Genomic DNA, 20,983 nt, shown 5'->3' on the forward strand with positions numbered 1-20,983 from the left:
GAGCTCATCACCCCACCAGGAGTGCGCCGAGAGGCGCTTTTGCAGAGTGGTGGAAAAAGGGGCGCGACTTCTGACCATCTCTCAGCAATCCAGCCATGTGGGGCCTACTGGAAGTAACAGGTGGGCTAGTTGGCCCCTAAGGACCTTCAGCAATGAAGGGGAATTAATCCCCAAACCAACAACATGATAGGGGGTGTGTTTGTAGAGTAGTGATGAAAGGGGGTGGAGCCTCTGCCAGTTATCGGCTTTCTTTTTTTTGTGTGGCCCCCCTTCCCTTGATGCTTTTGGGCCTCGGGAACGCCATCTGCTATTTGGCCAGACCCATTTCTTCTATTTTTGTTTTTGTAATAAAACGGGAGGGGCCCCCCTCCCAAGGCCGATTTCTCCCCCGGGGACCCCATCCCCCGGGGCTGGACCTTTGCTACTTTTGTTTATTTTAAACAGAAGGATGGCCGTGCAGCCCCCCTCCCCAGGCCGGTTTTGGCCCCGGGGACCCAATCCCCCAGGGCATGGCCTTTTATTTTTTTAAGGAAGGGGTCCGTGTGGCACTTCTTCCCTGGGCCAGTTTTAGCTTCGAGGACCCCTTTCCCTGTGGTCTCCCTCTATTTTATTGTTTTTGATTTTTAGAGGTGGGCCAGGGGGCCCCCCTCCTGAGGCCGATATTGCCCTGGGGATCCCATCTCCAGTAGCATTGCCACATACTTTCTTTTTTTTAAAATAAAAATGGATAGGGGGGCCTGCGTGGCCCCCCTACCCAGACCCATTTTTGACCCTGGGGACCCCACACCCCATGGCATGGCCACGTCCTTGGGGACCACAGGGGGAGCCCCAAAGCCCCCGCAGTCTTTGCTGGCTCCCAGCCTCCTGCGGGAGCCGGCATTGCTTTTGAGCACCCTCCCTCTGCCCAAAAGCAATTCTGCTTCGCTTCATGCTTCTTTTCCTGCTCTCGATTCCATAAAGCGAAGCAGAGTTTGCTCTGTCTTGGTGGGAGCAAGCTATAGCAAACTGCAATGTCCAGGGGGTGGGCACCCCAGGACATTGTAGGAGCTCCCCCCATGCATTTTTTTAAAGATTAAAGCCCCGGCTGCATAGCCCACTGCATCCAATTTAAGCCCCAGGGAGATGGCGGTCCCCAGAGCATGCTCCCACATCTCATTTTTAAATTGCCCCCCGGGACCTGGCCTATCCATGGGCTTAAAGGAAACGAAACATGGCACCCCGCACTTCGTTTTTCGGCCTTTGTGCACGTCCAATGAGAATCCACTGGTAATTTTTTTTAATAATGCTTTTTTTGGCATGGGGGTCCCTATGGGAGCCCCTGAGCAAGTCTAGGGTGTCAGGATGTTTCTACCCTTACCTCTTCTTGATTTTTAAAAGTGTTTTAACCTTTTTTCTTATGACTCGGTTCAACCGAGTCCCAAGATGGCTGCCAACACTTTGAGGTGTTGCAGCCAGTCAGATCGCAGCCTCGAGATCGGGAGGGTTTGCGGATCCTCCATGTCCCTATTTGTATATCTGAGAAATCTTTACATTTCTCAGGAACTACTAAACAGATTTACACCATTTAACAAAAAGAGTGCACTCTGGACCAAGAGCTACCTTTTGGCCAAATTTGGTGTAATTCCGTTAAGCAGTTCAGACAGTAGCTGAGTCAACATTTTTCTATGGAATTTAACTTGCAGAGAAACCGTTTAGGGACCCCCTTTTTTTCAGACCCTGCTTGATGAATCACAATGACATTTTTAACACAGCAGCTAAACTGAGTGGTTATTAGTTTTGATAATTTCGCAAAGATTCGTTAAACGGCGCCAAAGATATTGGCAAAAGGAAAAACTTTTTGGGAATTGAAACAAGGTCCGAACTATAACTACCTACTAGCGACCGCAAGTAGATAATGTGTGTGTGTGTTTATATATATATATAAATATATATATATATATATCAAGGCTCGTTGGGGTGACCAAAGGGCAAGCAGCACTCGAACACGACACTCTTTTCCCCAGTAAAAGCATTTATTTGGTATGCTCAGCTTCGCTTCTCAGTCCATTAGCATACGACTGCCACCTGACGCGTTTCGTAGTTCACTTCTTCAGAGGCACCGCAGTCGAAGGAAGCAAGCCGGGCCACATCCTTCTTTTTAATCCAATCGTCCGCTGATATGCAGCTGCTCTGGATGAGACAAAACGCAATGATTAATGGGAGATGTAGTCCGTAATTACTTTTCCATAGATGGTTGCTTCCTTAATAATTGCCAAGTTCAAAGCTCTACATTGAGCCCCAAGGAGTGAAGCCACGCTCAATCCACGCGCCGTGCTCCACATTGAGCCCCGTGCTTCGGAACTCGTGGCCCCCTTCACATGGGGCGGTGCTCGCTCAGCGGCTGGTCTGCCGCTAGTTACATCAAGGCTCGTTGGGGTGACCAAAGGGCAAGCAGCACTCGAACACGACACTCTTTTCCCCAGTAAAAGCATTTATTTGGTATGCTCAGCTTCGCTTCTCAGTCCATTAGCATACGACTGCCACCTGACGCGTTTCCTAGTTCACTTCTTCAGAGGCACCGCAGTCGAAGGAAGCAAGCCGGGCCACATCCTCCTTTTTAATCTAATCGTCCGCTGATATGCAGCTGCTCTGGATGAGACAAAACGCAATGATTAATGGGAGATGTAGTCCGTAATTATTTTTCCATAGATGGTTGCTTCCTTAATAATTGCCAAGTTAAAGCTCTACATTGAGCCCCAAGGAGTGAAGCCGCGCTCAATCCACGCACCTAGGTGGTAGACGTACAGGCCAGCTATACTGGGAGCAAATGTGCTCCCCATGCTGGTCCCGTGCTTCTTTAGGTAGATGGTATCCTCGTAAGCAAAGATGTTTTTTGTGAGTGCCAGGAACACACAGTCCATAACCATGTTACGTGATATGTGGTCTCCCCAATCGGTGGTGAAAAGTAGCTCCTCAATGATAGTTAGTGTCTCATCATGTGGGAGACTGGTATACAGAATCTCCATGTCCAGTCCCATCAGGAGGTGTCTGTTGGGGTCAGAGTCAATTCCTTAAAGTAGCTGTTGGACTTCCTTTGCATCCTTCAGGTATGTATCAGTTTTTTGGACCGGTGGGCGAAAGAAAGCGTCCGCAAACTTTGATAGTGGTTCTAGTATGGAATCAATGCCCAATACTATGGGGTGGCCTGGAGGTGGCACAAGGTCTTTGTGGATCTTGGGAATGGTGTAGAAGTAAGGGGTACTTGGTGATTTTTTGGTGAGGAAACCAGCTTCCTTTTTGGAGATCCAGTTGTGTGCTGTTGCTTCTTCCACCATGGAAGCTATCCGAATCCTGATGGATTCTGTGGAGTCTTCTCATAGAACTTCATAGTTCCTGCGGTCTTCAAGTAGTCTTCTTCATTCGTTGTCATAAGCAGTGGCGGTTTGTATGACAATTGCCCCGCCTTTGTCTGCTGGCTTGATCACGATGTCACTGTTGAATGAGAGTTGTCATATTGCTTCTTTTTCTTTCTTGGTTGTCTTATGGAAGGTATGGTTATTCACGGTGGTGATGTTCTCCACGTCTTTCATCACCGCTTTCTCGAACCTTAGTAGTTCAATAGGGAGTGTTGATTCAGGAGGAGTGAAGGAGGATTTTACCCGCAGTCCTGTGTCCTCTCTCTCTTCCTCAGATGGATCTTTTTCTTTAAAGAAAGCGCATAACTTGAGTTTTTAAATAAATTCCTTCATTTCGGCACAGAGTTTGAATCTGTCAAGGTTGTTGGTTGGAACACAACCAAAACCTCATTCTAGAACAATCCTCTCTGCTGGTGCCAATTCATGGTCTGTTAGGTTGACCACTAAGTTATCTTCTGGCTCTTTGATGGTTGGTTGGGCAGTGCGCCTGTCATGCTCCTGGTGGAGACGCGTGACGCCTCGTCTTCTATGGTTGACCAGTGGACATTGCTGCCCCTCAGGTCCCGACCCCTTCATGGTCCAGGGCATGCTCCTTAAAAAGGTGGTGGTCCATAATAATTATAATCATACTCCTGTGGTGCGTGTAACCAGTGTGGGTAGACCCCTCCCATTGGTGGTGGTCCATAGGAATATGGCGGATATGCTGGTGGCCCTTGATAGTGCCCACATTCTCTTTGTCCTCTGTTGAGGGGTCTTTGGTTTTGTCCGCCCCCTCGTTGGTATCTTGGGCTGCTCCCTCTGTTGGAAGCGAAACCATTCGACCCTGAGTCCGATGCGTCTCCTTCTGAGCTCTGATCTTGGTTTGTGTTCCTAGATACGTAGTCGGCACGAATGTATGGGTATACCTTTTCGTGACTGAAACGTGCTGTGTCTTTCTTCAGCTTGTTGTATTTGCTTTGTTTTAGTGTTATCTCAAATTCGTTAATTTGCTGGTTTAATTCTTCTAGGTGTTTTTTGAGAATGCTTGGAGACTCTTCAGTTGTACTTCCAAAGCCTGGATCTGAATCTTGAGTTCCTGAGTCAACCGTGTGCCCGTTTTAATGATTAGGATGAGCCAGTCACAGGTACAATGCCATGATATCAATGACCAATCCTTCTTGAACATCTTATCGGGCTGGAATATGAAGGGTTCATTGCGTACGATTAGGCCCTGTGGTGCTGCGATTGCCCTGAGATACTCTGTCATCAGCAAACCATGAAGTGCTGTCTTGATATGAGTTCCCCTCAAAGTTGCCAACTTATCCCAATCCCCATTATTTGGACTGGGTTCAGAGGTATTTAACCCCTTAAAGGGATTGATGGAAGCCAGGATTCTATCCACTTCTTCCTCTGAAAAAGTGAGGCCGGTTGCTTCAGCCATGGTCAAATTGTTGGGACTCTGGTAATTGAAAAATCAAAGTGATAGAAGTGTGTGTTATTATTGTGTCTGAGATTCTAAAGGGTTCAATGACTTCCTATTGTATCAATAATATTTCCGATACCTAATAGCCAGAAATACTGGATCGCTCCCACAGCTGCATGCTGTCGTTATATCAAAGTATCACAAGAAGGGCGTGAAGAGGTAATGCTCAAAAGAGCAGAAGAGGTCGATAAGTCCTCCTCAAGTTATATTGTCAACAAAACAAAGGGATCCACCCTCATGAGAAAGTATAGAAGTGTTCCTCCAGACTACGTGTGTCTCCTACATTGGTGGAAAGCACACAGCTTTGTTCAAATACCCCTCACCCACCAAAAGGACTCTTGGTGGCATGCTTCATCATCGGGGTCTTCCCGCTACGGGACGGGGCATGCTGCGACCTACTAACTACGTGGGAGCACTGGTTATGAAAAACAATACTATTTGTGGTGTAGGAGTGTGAGTGGAAGGGTCAGGAGTGAGTGAATGGTGAATGGCTCAGTGGAAAAAATACATTTTAATGTTCCTTTGAGCTGGTATCATTAAAAGTGGGGAATGTCATGGAGATACTATGCTTTAATGAGCAGTGTCTCCTATGTCGACATGTTACGAAGCCCTCCCCTAGCTTCTCATCAGGACCTAGAAGAGATCCCTTCTACACTCAAATCAAAACAACTGTGTATTTACATATAATCCTAACTAAGTAGTGCAAATAAATTTAACATGCACAGTATACTATACCCTAGTAGGTATCTTGCTGAATGGGTTCTGGAAGAATAAAAACAGAGTTAAAATAACATAACACATCCAAACTGCACCATATGTGGTGCTGACCTGTAAAGAAAAGTGATATAAATCTGTGGTATATTTTTCTTATCTTTATCCGTTATAATAGGGGGGAACAACCTTTACAACGCAACTTTTACAACGCACTACACTTACAACGCAATTTTTACAACGCAACATCCACTACAACGCATTCCATTACATCGCATGACACTACAACGCATTTTTAAAAACTACCTTTACAACGCATTCCATTACATCGCACACTACCTTTACAACGCATACCATTACAACGCATAATATTACACTACACTATCCAACACTTACCCTACTGTTGCACCCCCTGGAGTTAGAATAGTAATTTTTACCCCTATACTATCCAACACTTACCCTACTGTTGCACCCCCTGGAGTTAGAATAGTAATTTTTACCCCTATACTATCCAACACTTACCCTACTGTTGCACCCCCTGGAGTTAGAATAGTAATTTTTACCCCTATACTATCCAACACTTACCCTACTGTTGCACCCCCTGGAGTTAGAATAGTAATTTTTACCCCTATACTATCCAACACTTACCCTACTGTTGCACCCCCTGGAGTAAGAATAGTAATTTTTACCCCTATACTATCTAACACTTACCCTACTGCTGCATCCCTGGAGTTAGAATAGTAATTTTTACCCCTATACTATCCAACACTTACCCTACTGTTGCACCCCCTGGAGTTAGAATAGTAATTTTTACCCCTATACTATCCAACACTTACCCTACTGTTGCACCCCCTGGAGTTAGAATAGCAATTTTTACCCCTATACTATCCAACACTTACCCTACTGTTGCACCCCCTGGAGTTAGAATAGTAATTTTTACCCCTATACTATCCAATACTTACCTTAAATGCAATGTAATATTATGCGTTGTAATGGTATGCGTTGTAAAGGTAGTATGCGATGTAATGGAATGCGTTGTAAAGGTAGTTTTGTAAAAATGCGTTGTAGTGTCATGCGATGTAATGAAATGCGTTGTAGTGGATGTTGCGTTGTAAAAATTGCGTTGTAAGTGCATGCGTTGTAAAAGTATGCGTTGTAACGTCATACATCCTTCCCTACCCGTGCTGTTGCAGGCAGGGAAACTACTGTGTCTCAGGATGGTCTCTCTGGAACACAGTAATTGAGTCTGCCCCGGGGTATGGGGTCCCAGAGGCCTTTACAGGATCAAGGAAGGTGGCTGCTTGCCCTCCTACCCTTTATAATGGAATTCCCTGTAGCCTATTAATGATGTCCTTCTAGATGTCATGAGTGATGTAATATGTGATGTCATAAGCAGTGCATTGCGGGGGCGTGAATTATAGTTAGCTAGCTAATCACAACAGCTGAATTTCTCTGGTTTTGTATGAGTGAAATGTCAGCTTAACTATAACTTCCCTGTAACCTTTGTTTTTTTCTGTGAATTTCAAGGTTTTTTAGACTTACTGGAGGTAACAAGAGGGATAGTTGGCTCCAAGGACGTCGTTATGGGCCAACTACCCCTCCTGTTACCTCCAGTAAGACCCACACAGCAGGATTGCTGAGTTATGTTAGTAGGCCACAGCCCTTTTCCCCACCAGTCTGCAAATGCACCTCCTGAAGCGCTCTTGGCTGGGGGATGTAGTCCCCCTCACTGCTGGGGGTCATTAGGGGACAACTAGCCTACCTGTTACCTCCAGTAAGCCCCACACATTGGGATTGCTGAGAGGGGGTCACAGGACATGCCCCTTTAATCCACCACTCTGCAAACGGGCCTCCTGGCGCACTGCTGCTTGGAGGATGAACTCTACTCCTGAGGCACTCAAGAGGCAAGGGGAGCTCATCACCCCACCAGGAGTGCGCCGAGAGGCGCTTTTGCAGAGTGGTGGAAAAAGGGGCGCGACTTCTGACCATCTCTCAGCAATCCAGCCATGTGGGGCCTACTGGAAGTAACAGGTGGGCTAGTTGGCCCCTAAGGACCTTCAGCAATGAAGGGGAATTAATCCCCAAACCAACAACATGATAGGGGGTGTGTTTGTAGAGTAGTGATGAAAGGGGGTGGAGCCTCTGCCAGTTATCGGCTTTCTTTTTTTTGTGTGGCCCCCCTTCCCTTGATGCTTTTGGGCCTCGGGAACGCCATCTGCTATTTGGCCAGACCCATTTCTTCTATTTTTGTTTTTGTAATAAAACGGGAGGGGCCCCCCTCCCAAGGCCGATTTCTCCCCCGGGGACCCCATCCCCCGGGGCTGGACCTTTGCTACTTTTGTTTATTTTAAACGGAAGGATGGCCGTGCAGCCCCCCTCCCCAGGCCGGTTTTGGCCCCGGGGACCCAATCCCCCAGGGCATGGCCTTTTATTTTTTTAAGGAAGGGGTCCGTGTGGCACTTCTTCCCTGGGCCAGTTTTAGCTTCGAGGACCCCTTTCCCTGTGGTCTCCCTCTATTTTATTGTTTTTGATTTTTAGAGGTGGGCCAGGGGGCCCCCCTCCTGAGGCCGATATTGCCCTGGGGATCCCATCTCCAGTAGCATTGTCACATACTTTCTTTTTTTTTAAATAAAAATGGATAGGGGGGCCTGCGTGGCCCCCCTACCCAGACCCATTTTTGACCCTGGGGACCCCACACCCCATGGCATGGCCACGTCCTTGGGGACCACAGGGGGAGCCCCAAAGCCCCCGCAGTCTTTGCTGGCTCCCAGCCTCCTGCGGGAGCCGGCATTGCTTTTGAGCACCCTCCCTCTGCCCAAAAGCAATTCTGCTTCGCTTCATGCTTCTTTTCCTGCTCTCGCTTCCATAAAGCGAAGCAGAGTTTGCTCTGTCTTGGTGGGAGCAAGCTATAGCAAACTGCAATGTCCAGGGGGTGGGCACCCCAGGACATTGTAGGAGCTCCCCCCATGCATTTTTTTAAAGATTAAAGCCCCGGCTGCATAGCCCACTGCATCCAATTTAAGCCCCAGGGAGATGGCGGTCCCCAGAGCATGCTCCCACATCTCATTTTTAAATTGCCCCCCGGGACCTGGCCTATCCATGGGCTTAAAGGAAACGAAACATGGCACCCCGCACTTCGTTTTTCGGCCTTTGTGCACGTCCAATGAGAATCCACTGGTAATTTTTTTTAATAATGCTTTTTTTGGCATGGGGGTCCCTATGGGAGCCCCTGAGCAAGTCTAGGGTGTCAGGATGTTTCTACCCTTACCTTTTCTTGATTTTTAAAAGTGTTTTAACCTTTTTTCTTATGACTCGGTTCAACCGAGTCCCAAGATGGCTGCCAACACTTTGAGGTGTTGCAGCCAGTCAGATCGCAGCCTCGAGATCGGGAGGGTTTGCGGATCCTCCATGTCCCTATTTGTATATCTGAGAAATCTTTACATTTCTCAGGAACTACTAAACAGATTTACACCATTTACCAAAAAGAGTGCACTCTGGACCAAGAGCTACCTTTTGGCCAAATTTGGTGTAATTCCGTTAAGCAGTTCAGACAGTAGCTGAGTCAACATTTTTCTATGGAATTTAACTTGTAGAGAAACCGTTTAGGGACCCCCTTTTTTTCAGACCCTGCTTGATGAATCACAATGACATTTTTAACACAGCAGCTAAACTGAGTGGTTATTAGTTTTGATAATTTCGCAAAGATTCGTTAAACGGCGCCAAAGATATTGGCAAAAGGAAAAACTTTTTGGGAATTGAAACAAGGTCCGAACTATAACTACCTACTAGCGACCGCAAGTAGATAATGTGTGTGTGTGTTTATATATATATATAAATATATATATATATATATCAAGGCTCGTTGGGGTGACCAAAGGGCAAGCAGCACTCGAACACGACACTCTTTTCCCCAGTAAAAGCATTCATTTGGTATGCTCAGCTTCGCTTCTCAGTCCATTAGCATACGACTGCCACCTGACGCGTTTCGTAGTTCACTTCTTCAGAGGCACCGCAGTCGAAGGAAGCAAGCCGGGCCACATCCTTCTTTTTAATCCAATCGTCCGCTGATATGCAGCTGCTCTGGATGAGACAAAACGCAATGATTAATGGGAGATGTAGTCCGTAATTACTTTTCCATAGATGGTTGCTTCCTTAATAATTGCCAAGTTCAAAGCTCTACATTGAGCCCCAAGGAGTGAAGCCACGCTCAATCCACGCGCCGTGCTCCACATTGAGCCCCGTGCTTCGGAACTCGTGGCCCCCTTCACATGGGGCGGTGCTCGCTCAGCGGCTGGTCTGCCGCTAGTTACATCAAGGCTCGTTGGGGTGACCAAAGGGCAAGCAGCACTCGAACACGACACTCTTTTCCCCAGTAAAAGCATTTATTTGGTATGCTCAGCTTCGCTTCTCAGTCCATTAGCATACGACTGCCACCTGACGCGTTTCGTAGTTCACTTCTTCAGAGGCACCGCAGTCGAAGGAAGCAAGCCGGGCCACATCCTCCTTTTTAATCCAAACGTCCGCTGATATGCAGCTGCTCTGGATGAGACAAAACGCAATGATTAATGGGAGATGTAGTCCGTAATTACTTTTCCATAGATGGTTGCTTCCTTAATAATTACCAAGTTCAAAGCTCTACATTGAGCCCCAAGGAGTGAAGCCGCGCTCAATCCACGCGCCGTGCTCCACATTGAGCCCCGTGCTTCGGAACTCGTGGCCCCCTTCACATGGGGCGGTGCTCGCTCAGCGGCTGGTCTGCCGCTAGTTACATCAAGGCTCGTTGGGGTGACCAAAGGGCAAGCAGCACTCGAACACGGCACTCTTTTCCCCAGTAAAAGCATTTATTTGGTATGCTCAGCTTCGTTTCTCAGTCCATTAGCATACGACTGCCACCTGACGCGTTTCGTAGTTCACTTCTTCAGAGGCACCGCAGTCGAAGGAAGCAAGCCGGGCCACATCCTCCTTTTTAATCCAATCGTCCGCTGATATGCAGCTGCTCTGGATGAGACAAAACGCAATGATTAATGGGAGATGTAGTCCGTAATTACTTTTCCATAGATGGTTGCTTCCTTAATAATTGCCAAGTTCAAAGCTCTACATTGAGCCCCAAGGAGTGAAGCCGCGCTCAATCCACGCGCCGTGCTCCACATTGAGCCCCGTGCTTCGGAACTCGTGGCCCCCTTCACATGGGGTGGTGCTCGCTCAGCGGCTGGTCTGCCGCTAGTTACATCAAGGCTCGTTGGGGTGACCAAAGGGCAAGCAGCACTCGAACAAGGCACTCTTTTCCCCAGTAAAAGCATTTATTTGGTATGCTCAGCTTCGCTTCTCAGTCCATTAGCATACGACTGCCACCTGACGCGTTTCCTAGTTCACTTCTTCAGAGGCACCGCAGTCGAAGGAAGCAAGCCGGGCCACATCCTCCTTTTTAATCTAATCGTCCGCTGATATGCAGCTGCTCTGGATGAGACAAAACGCAATGATTAATGGGAGATGTAGTCCGTAATTACTTTTCCATAGATGGTTGCTTCCTTAATAATTGCCAAGTTAAAGCTCTACATTGAGCCCCAAGGAGTGAAGCCGCGCTCAATCCACGCGCCGTGCTCCACATTGAGCCCCGTGCTTCGGAACTCGTGGCCCCCTTCACATGGGGTGGTGCTCGCTCAGCGGCTGGTCTGCCGCTAGTTACATCAAGGCTCGTTGGGGTGACCAAAGGGCAAACAGCACTCAAACACGACACTCTTTTCCCCAGTAAAAGCATTTATTTGGTATGCTCAGCTTCGCTTCTCAGTCCATTAGCATACGACTGCCACCTGACGCGTTTCGTAGTTCACTTCTTCAGAGGCACCGCAGTCGAAGGAAGCAAGCCGGGCCACATCCTCCTTTTTAATCCAATCGTCCGCTGATATGCAGCTGCTCTGGATGAGACAAAACGCAATGATTAATGGGAGATGTAGTCCGTAATTACTTTTCCATAGATGGTTGCTTCCTTAATAATTGCCAAGTTCAAAGCTCTACATTGAGCCCCAAGGAGTGAAGCCACGCTCAATCCACACGCCATGCTCCACATTGAGCCCCGTGCTTCGGAACTCGTGGCCCCCTTCACATGGGGTGGTGCTCGCTCAGCGGCTGGTCTGCAGCTAGTTACATCAAGGCTCGTTGGGGTGACCAAAAGGGCAAGCAGCACTCGAACAAGGCACTCTTTTCCCCAGTAAAAGCATTTATTTGGTATGCTCAGCTTCGCTTCTCAGTCCATTAGCATACGACTGCCACCTGACGCGTTTCGTAGTTCACTTCTTCAGAGGCACCGCAGTCGAAGGAAGCAAGCCGGGCCACATCCTCCTTTTTAATCTAATCGTCCGCTGATATGCAGCTGCTCTGGATGAGACAAAACGCAATGATTAATGGGAGATGTAGTCCGTAATTACTTTTCCATAGATGGTTGCTTCCTTAATAATTGCCAAGTTCAAAGCTCTATATTGAGCCCCAAGGAGTGAAGCCGCGCTCAATCCACGCGCCGTGCTCCACATTGAGCCCCGTGCTTCGGAACTCGTGGCCCCCTTCACATGGGGCGATGCTCGCTCAGCGGCTGGTCTGCCGCTAGTTACATCAAGGCTCGTTGGGGTGACCAAAGGGCAAGCAGCACTCAAACACGACACTCTTTTCCCCAGTAAAAGCATTTATTTGGTATGCTCAGCTTCGCTTCTCAGTCCATTAGCATACGACTGCCACCTGACGCGTTTCGTAGTTCACTTCTTCAGAGGCACCGCAGTCGAAGGAAGCAAGCCGGGCCACATCCTCCTTTTTAATCCAATCGTCCGCTGATATGAAGCTGCTCTGGATGAGACAAAACGCAATGATTAATGGGAGATGTAGTCCGTAATTACTTTTCCATAGATGGTTGCTTCCTTAATAATTGCCAAGTTCAAAGCTCTACATTGAGCCCCAAGGAGTGAAGCTGCGCTCAATCCACGTGCCGTGCTCCACATTGAGCCCCGTGCTTCGGAACTCGTGGCCCCCTTCACATGGGGTGGTGCTTGCTCAGCGGCTGGTCTGCCGCTAGTTACATCAAGGCTCGTTGGGGTGACCAAAGGGCAAGCAGCACTCGAACACGACACTCTTTTCCCCAGTAAAAGCATTTATTTGGTATGCTCAGCTTCGCTTCTCAGTCCATTAGCATACGACTGCCACCTGACGCGTTTCGTAGTTCACTTCTTCAGAGGCACCGCAGTCGAAGGAAGCAAGCCGGGCCACATCCTCCTTTTTAATCCAATCGTCCGCTGATATGCAGCTGCTCTGGATGAGACAAAACGCAATGATTAATGGGAGATGTAGTCCGTAATTACTTTTCCATAGATGGTTGCTTCCTTAATAATTGCCAAGTTCAAAGCTCTACATTGAGCCCCAAGGAGTGAAGCCGCGCTCAATCCACGCGCCGTGTTCCACATTGAGCCCCGTGCTTCAGATCTCGTGGCCCCCTTCACATGGGGTGGTGCTCGCTCAGCGGCTGGTCTGCCGCTAGTTACATCAAGGCTCGTTGGGGTGACCAAAGGGCAAGCAGCACTCGAACACGACACTCTTTTCCATAGTAAAAGCATTTATTTGGTATGCTCAGCTTCGCTTCTCAGTCCATTAGCATACGACTGCCACCTGACGCGAGCACCACCCCATGTGAAGGGGGCCACGAGTTCCGAAGCACGGGGCTCAATGTGGAGCACGGCGCGTGGATTGAGCGCGGCTTCACTCCTTGGGGCTCAATGTAGAGCTTTGAACTTGGCAATTATTAAGGAAGCAACCATCTATGGAAAAGTAATTACGGACTACATCTCCCATTAATCATTGCGTTTTGTCTCATCCAGAGCAGCTGCAGTCCTTTCACTTGACGGGCTCTAATGGAGGACTTCAACGCCCAGCATGCAACGGCTCTGAAGGAGAGCGCGAGACACCTTACACCTGTGAGGAGAGGGAGTGGCGAGTTGATCACATGATCAGGAGTAACTTTAACATCGCCATAACTGATCCTGGGAGCAGTGAGAAGGCAGCAGAGACGGGCACTGAAGAGGCCAATCCATGGCTGAAACGCGTCTGCCCTAAGGTCTCAGGGACATCTATTGCTAACGCGAAGAAATCAATAAATCTGCTACTTATTCCCCCGGAGCTGTGTCACACTCTTTCTTGAGCAAGAGAGAATCAGGTTTCATGTTTACCAGCTTGCAGGTGCTGGCCCCGTGACACGCCCTCTCGGTTTGGAGAGACGCGGCTTACCTGTAATCTTTGGATGGATATATATATATATATATATATATATAAAAACAAAGGTTAAAGTGACAGGCATAGTTAGCTATCAAAACTTTAAAAAATCACTGAAAAAAGGTTCAAGTGATGTTATAGTTGGGTTGAAGTACCATTTTAAACTTTAAAAATCACTGAAATTCACTAGGTACAGTTATGTCAAGTAACTCATGCCCTAAAGTAACTAAAACTCGCACCCCTGCCAGGCAGTGTTGGTACCAATGATGTAATTCCAGATTTCATTAGGGATGTTATCAATGAAATCATTAAACTGGTTAGGAGGGATGGAATATGTGGGCATACACAGTGTAAGCGAGAGCATGAAGACCCAGGGACCCCATCCCCCAGGGCAGATGTATTTTTAATTTGGAGGGGGTGGCCCTCCCTAAGCCATTAAAAGGCCCCAGGGGCCCATACCATGTGGTCAACGTTTTTTTGTGGGAGGGTTCGTGTGGCCTTCCCCCTCCAAGCCACACATGGGCCCCAGAGACCCCCATCCCCAGGTCCTAAAGATTTTTTTGGGTAGAGGGTATAGGGCGCCCCTCCACGAGCCATCCTGTTACGTTGGGAACCCCATCGCCCTGGCCTGATGGCAGAGTGTGTCGAGGACCACATCCACCAAGATACTGCTGCCGCCTGCTAGCAAGAGCGCGGGCAGGGAGCACTTAAACTCTCTGCCCAAACTCGGTCCCCAAGGCCTTGTAATCACTTAGGGAGTGGGATCGCACCCTGACCCTCAAAAATAGAAACTACCCACTATTCCACCCAGGGAATAAAACTGAAAATGGCATGAGCGGGCGTGGGACGTATTAAGTTGTATCCATGGCAAACAAATGCTAATAATCACTTGTCAGATGTGATTTCCTGCCAGCGAGGAAGGAAACTTGTAGTGTGCCCCTGACAGGTGTAGTGTGATCATGACATAGGAGGGGGTGAGTCAGTGTTTTAAGGTGGAGGACCCTTAGCTGTATCCTGCTTTCCTCTGTTCCTGTTGTTGCCTCTATAGGCGCCCCTGGTGTACCGCCCTTGGTGTCTGCTGGTTGTAGGACCGCTGCTGCCTCTGGTAGGAGGGGGTAGGGCCTGGGTAGGTGGCCCTGGAAATGGCCCTATATTGGTGTGTCAGAAAGAAGTCAGTGTGGGATGAAGTATGGAGGCAGACATGGCTTTTGTGGTATCAGTGTCTTTTTTAGGTTTCGCCTGCACAGCGCTTGCACTGTGCTTGTGAAATCATTTTTTTAAAAATAAACTTAAAAGGAGGTTAAATCCCAAATCCTGTCTTTCCTGGCTTTTGATTGGTTCCTGGGCTTACCACTCACTTTTCCTCCATTTCTATTGGCTGTAGCATATTTCCCTGCATTTACCAATGTTTGTTGCTTCTCTGCTTCTCTTATCTGTTTTCCGTAGCCAAAATACTGTTAACATACGCTTTGGTGGAACTATTTTTTTTCATAGTTTTTTGCTTCTTTCAGCTTTCTTGTCTTGCAGGAACTTATGACAGGGAGAGATTACGTGATTTACCCCAAATCACAGGATGAGGGCTTAGGGTCCCAAAGATTACAAATGGGTCCCGGCGGCGCCCTCCAGCATGGCTGGGCACCTGGCTGCTGGCAAGGCTGTAACCCAGGCTTGGGAGGGCACGAGCGCTGCCAGCTGCTTCCTTGGCTCTACTCACGCCTCGGGCTGCAATCCTCTCCCCTTCCACTCACCTCCGGTCCCCTTCCTGCCCCCTTAACAGTACCTTTTCATCCGAGGACCTCTTACTAGAAAACTGACCAGCTCTCTTCCACCAGCAGCCCCTGACTCGTGGTGCCGGAGTGCTGTTGCTCGACATTTTTTCCCCACAGCAGGATGGCCCTGAAGCAGGAACCGCTGTCTCCCACCATGCCTCACTGCCACAATGCAATATAACATTAATTTTGTTTGAAGGACAAATACTTGTATTGTTAGGTTATAATGAAGTAATTATGTTTCCTAAGTGTAGCCGGCCATTTAATGTAATTGTTTTATTTTTAAAAATTCTAATTTTCCTTTTTCATACGTATTCAAGTATACAATGCTCATTTGTTTACAAATTCCTGGCTCACAAATTGGTTTTCTGACTTTTTGAAAAATAAGGTAATAATCTGTTGCAGTGTACTATCATAATCAAATTAATAGAATGGGTGGTGGCTCCTACTGCTCCCCACTTCCCAGCAGCATCATGATTGTTGTTCTACTTGCTGGATGGGGGAGTGTCACCTATGGCTTGAGCAGAATCCCACTTGAGTGTGGTATGGACTACCAGGGAGTCAGGAAGGATATGACCCCTGAAGTAGCCTAGGGCATTGGGGGAGGGCTCATATTTTTCTCGACCCATGGGGTTACCATCCTAGGCTTGGCGTGTTCTTTAAAGGTGTCTGTGGCTGGTTTTAACATCCTCTTTAGCCTGAGAAGAAGCTGTATCCTTCTCTCTGACCTAGACAATGTCTCCACTAAGAAATCATCTTGCTACTGGGTGACATGCATATCCACCTTGTGGAAGGTGGTCGCCCTTTGGATCAGCTCATGGTAAGAGGTGGTGCATCTGCATGGGATGCCCTTACTAGACAGTGACCCAGGTCTCGATCTCCCAGGGGACCAACATTATAGTCAGCACATAGTCATCATTGGGCACCGGATCAGACAGTCCATCATACGGGTTGGTGAAATGGAAAATGTTGCCTTCCCGTGGGAAGAGTGTGGGCAAACGTGGAGGTGGTGGAGGCAGAGGAGGAAGGAATGGGGGAACTTGTGCCCCGTTCCTTGCGTCTTGTATGCTGGAGAGCTGAGGGGGGCTCCAAAGCAAGCTATTCCTCAAAAGACAGTGTCTTTTTTCCAAGGCAAAGTCTCCTAAGGCTTCGGCAGAGGCAGCTTTGTTGACATTTTCCCTGTTTGGGGTTAATGAACAGTCTGTCCTGACTTGCATCCAGCTCTTCCTGGCGCTGCTGAAGTCACGGAGCATGCTGTTGAATGACGCAGTCTTTGACGCTGATGGGAGTTTTGGCACCATTGGTAGCTTTGAGCATCGTTTTGGTGCTGATGTCGAAAAGGTCTTCAGCATCGAAGGGGCTGGAGGCCAGTGGGATATTCAATGGCTCCACTGCAAAGGACAGATGCCCTGGGTGGGGGAGGGGCATTGCAGGCTCTGATGCCTTTCTATCGCTGCCGAGCAGAGGCCACGGGCAGTGGAGGCTCAGAAGGTTGTGCCATCCAGAGCAGCTCGGGACCTTTTGTAGGGCCTGGTTTGATTCTCAGTACAGATCATACTCGCGCTTCTTATCCAGCTCTTTTCCGGGGACCGCGCGGTGAGGAGGTGAGGGAATCCTCCTCAACCTCTTCCTCTGATCTGAGTTGGAGGAAAAGGTTGCCTCTGGGAAAGGCACTGGCTGGTGGGGCGGAATACCCTAAGGGCCTGCTTCTTCACTCTCTTCAATGTTGGGTGGGATGTTTCCCCATGATGTCTGAGAATCAGCAGAGGCTTGTTGCTGCAACCTCTAATTTGCCCACCTTCTCTCTTGTTGATACCAAAGAGTTTCCTTTGAGAGCAAGGTAAGGCAGGCCTTGCTCATAGTGTCATTACGGTCAGTGGGGAGGGGCAGAGGTTACTTACCGTGTGGGGATTAGTCGATGGTAACTTTGTGTGACATGAGGACAGTTCCAGAAGGGCATCCATTCCATCACCCTGAGTGCATTCTCCATGAAGAAGTTGTCGAAGACGAGGGGCATGCTGCCCCGAAGAAGGCTCAAAGCCCTGGCCGTTAGGAGTCAATAGTGGGTCGGTTTCCGAGAGGTCTCACTGAGCAATGTGAACAATGAAGGATTTTTCCCTGAGTATTCGAGTGAAATTCACCAACCTGGGCCGGAACAAGAGCGTGTGGAACATGTCAAACTCAGAGACCCGGCATTACAAGTCCAAACACGATGGTTGAAAAAAAGAATGTAACATGGAGTTGGTGCCCATGCGCATTGGGAAACAGCCTTTACAACGAGGTAAATACATCGCATGCCTTTGCCTCGCATTTTTTAGCAAGCATATTTTTACCGCAAATATGCATTTATAACGCATGCCAATTCCACGTATTTAAGGTAAGTTCAGAGACCCCCCACAAATACATTGGGGCAGATTTACAAGCCCCTTGCGCCTCATTTACGCCGCCGTTGCATCACTTTTGTGACGCAGAGGCGGCGCAAATCCTGCGCCATGGTGCGGGGTACATACAACATGACGCATCTGGGAGATGCGTCACGTTGTAAAGCCCTGCACCACATGTAGGCATTCCTGCGCGGGGGGGGCATTCCGGCGCAGGAACGCCTCCTAAAAGTGGCTGAGTGAAATCTACAAGATTTCACTCAGTCACTTTTAGGCCCATGCTGCGTCAAAACCCCTGCGCCAGCCTAAAGCAGGCGCAAGGATTGACGCAGCATTAAAAAGATAGGGCCCCCCAGAAAATTGCTGGAGCTGCGTCGCACTTGCGACGCAACTCCAGCAATGCGCCACTTTTACGGCACAGATGCGTCACGCATCTGTGCTGTTTTTGCCCCATGGTGCGCTGCATTGTAAATGCGGCGCATCCATGGTGGCAGAGCTGTGGCGCACAATAACTGGTGCATCCCTGCTGATATGCAGGGATGCGCCAGTTATTGTAAATATGCCCCAAAGTTTTTAAATAAAAAAACAATGCGAGGTATTGGCATGCGATGTAAATGCATAATCGCAGTAAAACATGCGTGCTAGAAAATGCCAGGCAAAGGCATGCGATGTATTAACCAGCCTTGCACCGTCGTACAACCATGCGCATTGCCAAACATGTGACTTGAAGCATGTCTTAAAAGAATAACAGCCGGCAAATGTCTGAGCCCAACAGTAGATGGCAGGAGAATACAGAGCATATGTATCTACTAGGGGTGGGCGGAATTTGCGAAATTCACTTTCGCAAATTATCGCAAAAATGTTAAAAATCTCCGCAAACACGCGGAAATATCGCGAAGATGTGGACGTTTTTTTCCCGCCCGTTCGCGGTATTTTCTGCGTGGTCACGGCTCGCCAACTTACCCATGCTGTTGCTCGTGGGCGCGGCCATCTTGTTTTCACTTGTCTCGCAGTGCATGATCGCGAGAAGAAAGACGTGATCACGCGACGCATGACGTTACTGCGGGTGCGAACTGTCGCGAGACAGCGCAAATGGCTACCAACAATCCAACATCTCGTGGAGAACGCGACCGGATCGGGAAAACTTGTTGGCGAACGCGGGGATTCAGGTAAGGCGATCGCGCGCACGCGAGAATGTATTATTTTACAGCGCGAGCAAGAAACAAATTATCGCTAAGCTGCGGAATGCGGAAATTTTGACATTTTCGCGCTTTCCGCGGAACGCGAAAATGCCAAATTATCGCAATTTCCACGAACGGAACGGAATTTTGGCCCAGGCATAGTATCTACAGCAATACATGCTACAAATACACACACACACATATACATATATCTATACACAATGTAGTCTAAAAACTATTTGATCTAGAAACAGTTTGATTTATTTTTAACAAACACTTTAATGTGCTAAATCCTTTTATCACAAAGGTAGGATTATAGAATGGTTATTTTGTGTTAGGTGTGCCTATGAATGCTGAAATTATGTGTATTGTGAAATTCTGAATGACTATTTATGCTCTAGTAAATTTCATGACATACTGTTATTCGTAAAAAATATGTATTTGTATATTTGTAGGAGACTGCATCTGTTAAAATTTGTATTGTTAAGATTTACATTTTTCATGGGGCTCAGCCAGAAACAAACTTTTAATGACAATAAAGAAGTACGTTCAAACTTTTATTGAGCTCAGAATTCTGTCAAACTGCTAGACATGCAACAGGCAGTGTACAAAGTCTGCCTAGAACTACACAGTGCATCATTAAAAAGTGTCATATGAAGTGGCATTCTCACTTCATCTGCGTTAGGTATATGGCAGCTGATGTCACCACAGCCAACTCTTTCTAAGACAAAGGGTATTTCCCGAGGTGTAAAAAGTGTTAGTAAGTGAAGCGTAGCTTAGTGTGCATTCCCATAGGTGCTGGGACGAATGTTAGCATGGGGGTGCTAACCAGTAATAACACCCCACTATGTCAAAGTCTATTTTTGAAAACACAACAAATACTGCTATAAGAAAACACATTCGAAGGATCCATTTATTATTTATTCTCTATATAAATTCCTTCAGGTTTTAGAAGGGGCTGCAGCACCTCCTGCACCCCTAGTTCCAGCGTCACCGATGACAATTCCATCAAACATAGAAGAAAAAGAGGACTCCATTTTGGTTTGAAGCCACGCTGAGAAAAGACTCCAGTGCTCGTGCACGCTACGAGGTCTTCCAGCCACTAGAGGGAGCCCATCAAAGCAAAAGCAACCTGTTATGTTAGGTGTTCTCACCTTGGGTGCAGGTCTTGCTAATTGAGTACAGTAATTTTAGGCAACCATCCAGCTTGTGAATAAAACATGCAATTATTTATTACTGACAGCTGTAAGTGACATTATTCATCGAGAGCCTTTTGGCTCTACTAACTCTACACCTACCCCAAATGAAATCTCCTTCCACTTCATTCCTCCCACCCTCCAAATGACAGATTACAGTACAGAGCCCCTCAATATAATTCACATTGTGAGCTGGCCCCATGTCCTGGGGTAGGGAGCTTGGTTGTGCTCCCTCCCCCCTACAGGGACCGGGGGCGACAGAAAGTGTGAAAGCACTACAGAAGTATGCAACATTCTCTATAGGATGGTGGAGTTTGGCGGAATTAGACAAGCGAAAAGAGAAATGTTGGTTATGATATTGCAAAGATTATTTTTCTCTTCTTGTTTGCAGGAGGAGGAGGGAGGCACTTGGAGAAAGGATGAGGCAGCCCCAGGGCGGGGTCTTGGCAGGTGGACCGCTTCTTACTTTTCAACCACTCATTGTCAACGTCAGCCACTGAGAAAGCAAAAACACACCAAAATGTGATCAGTATACCATCAACCACACCACCACTGGCCAATGGAGAGGATACAATATAATGGAGCAACCTTTAAATACTTGCAATCACTGTGACTGTGTCCTACCCCCATCTACATTGTCT

General features: G+C 47.9%; 1 protein-coding gene across 3 annotated transcripts in view; it reads right to left on the reverse strand.

The window, feature by feature from the left end:
- Positions 1 to 19,387: 19,387 nt before the first annotated feature.
- Positions 19,388 to 20,983, reverse strand: part of LOC146813821 (calpain-1 catalytic subunit-like) — a 701,058-nt gene continuing 699,462 nt past the window's right edge. For all 3 annotated transcript variants that reach the window (XM_085610275.1, XM_085610277.1, XM_085610276.1), the window contains one exon: positions 19,388 to 20,838. In XM_085610275.1, the coding sequence (XP_085466401.1) occupies positions 20,812 to 20,838 (27 nt within the window). In that variant the 3' untranslated portion in view covers positions 19,388 to 20,811. The remainder of the gene's footprint in view (positions 20,839 to 20,983) is intronic.

Source organism: Triturus cristatus, chromosome 6 (assembly GCF_964204655.1).
Source record: "Triturus cristatus chromosome 6, aTriCri1.1, whole genome shotgun sequence".
Taxonomy (NCBI): Eukaryota; Metazoa; Chordata; class Amphibia; order Caudata; family Salamandridae; genus Triturus; species Triturus cristatus.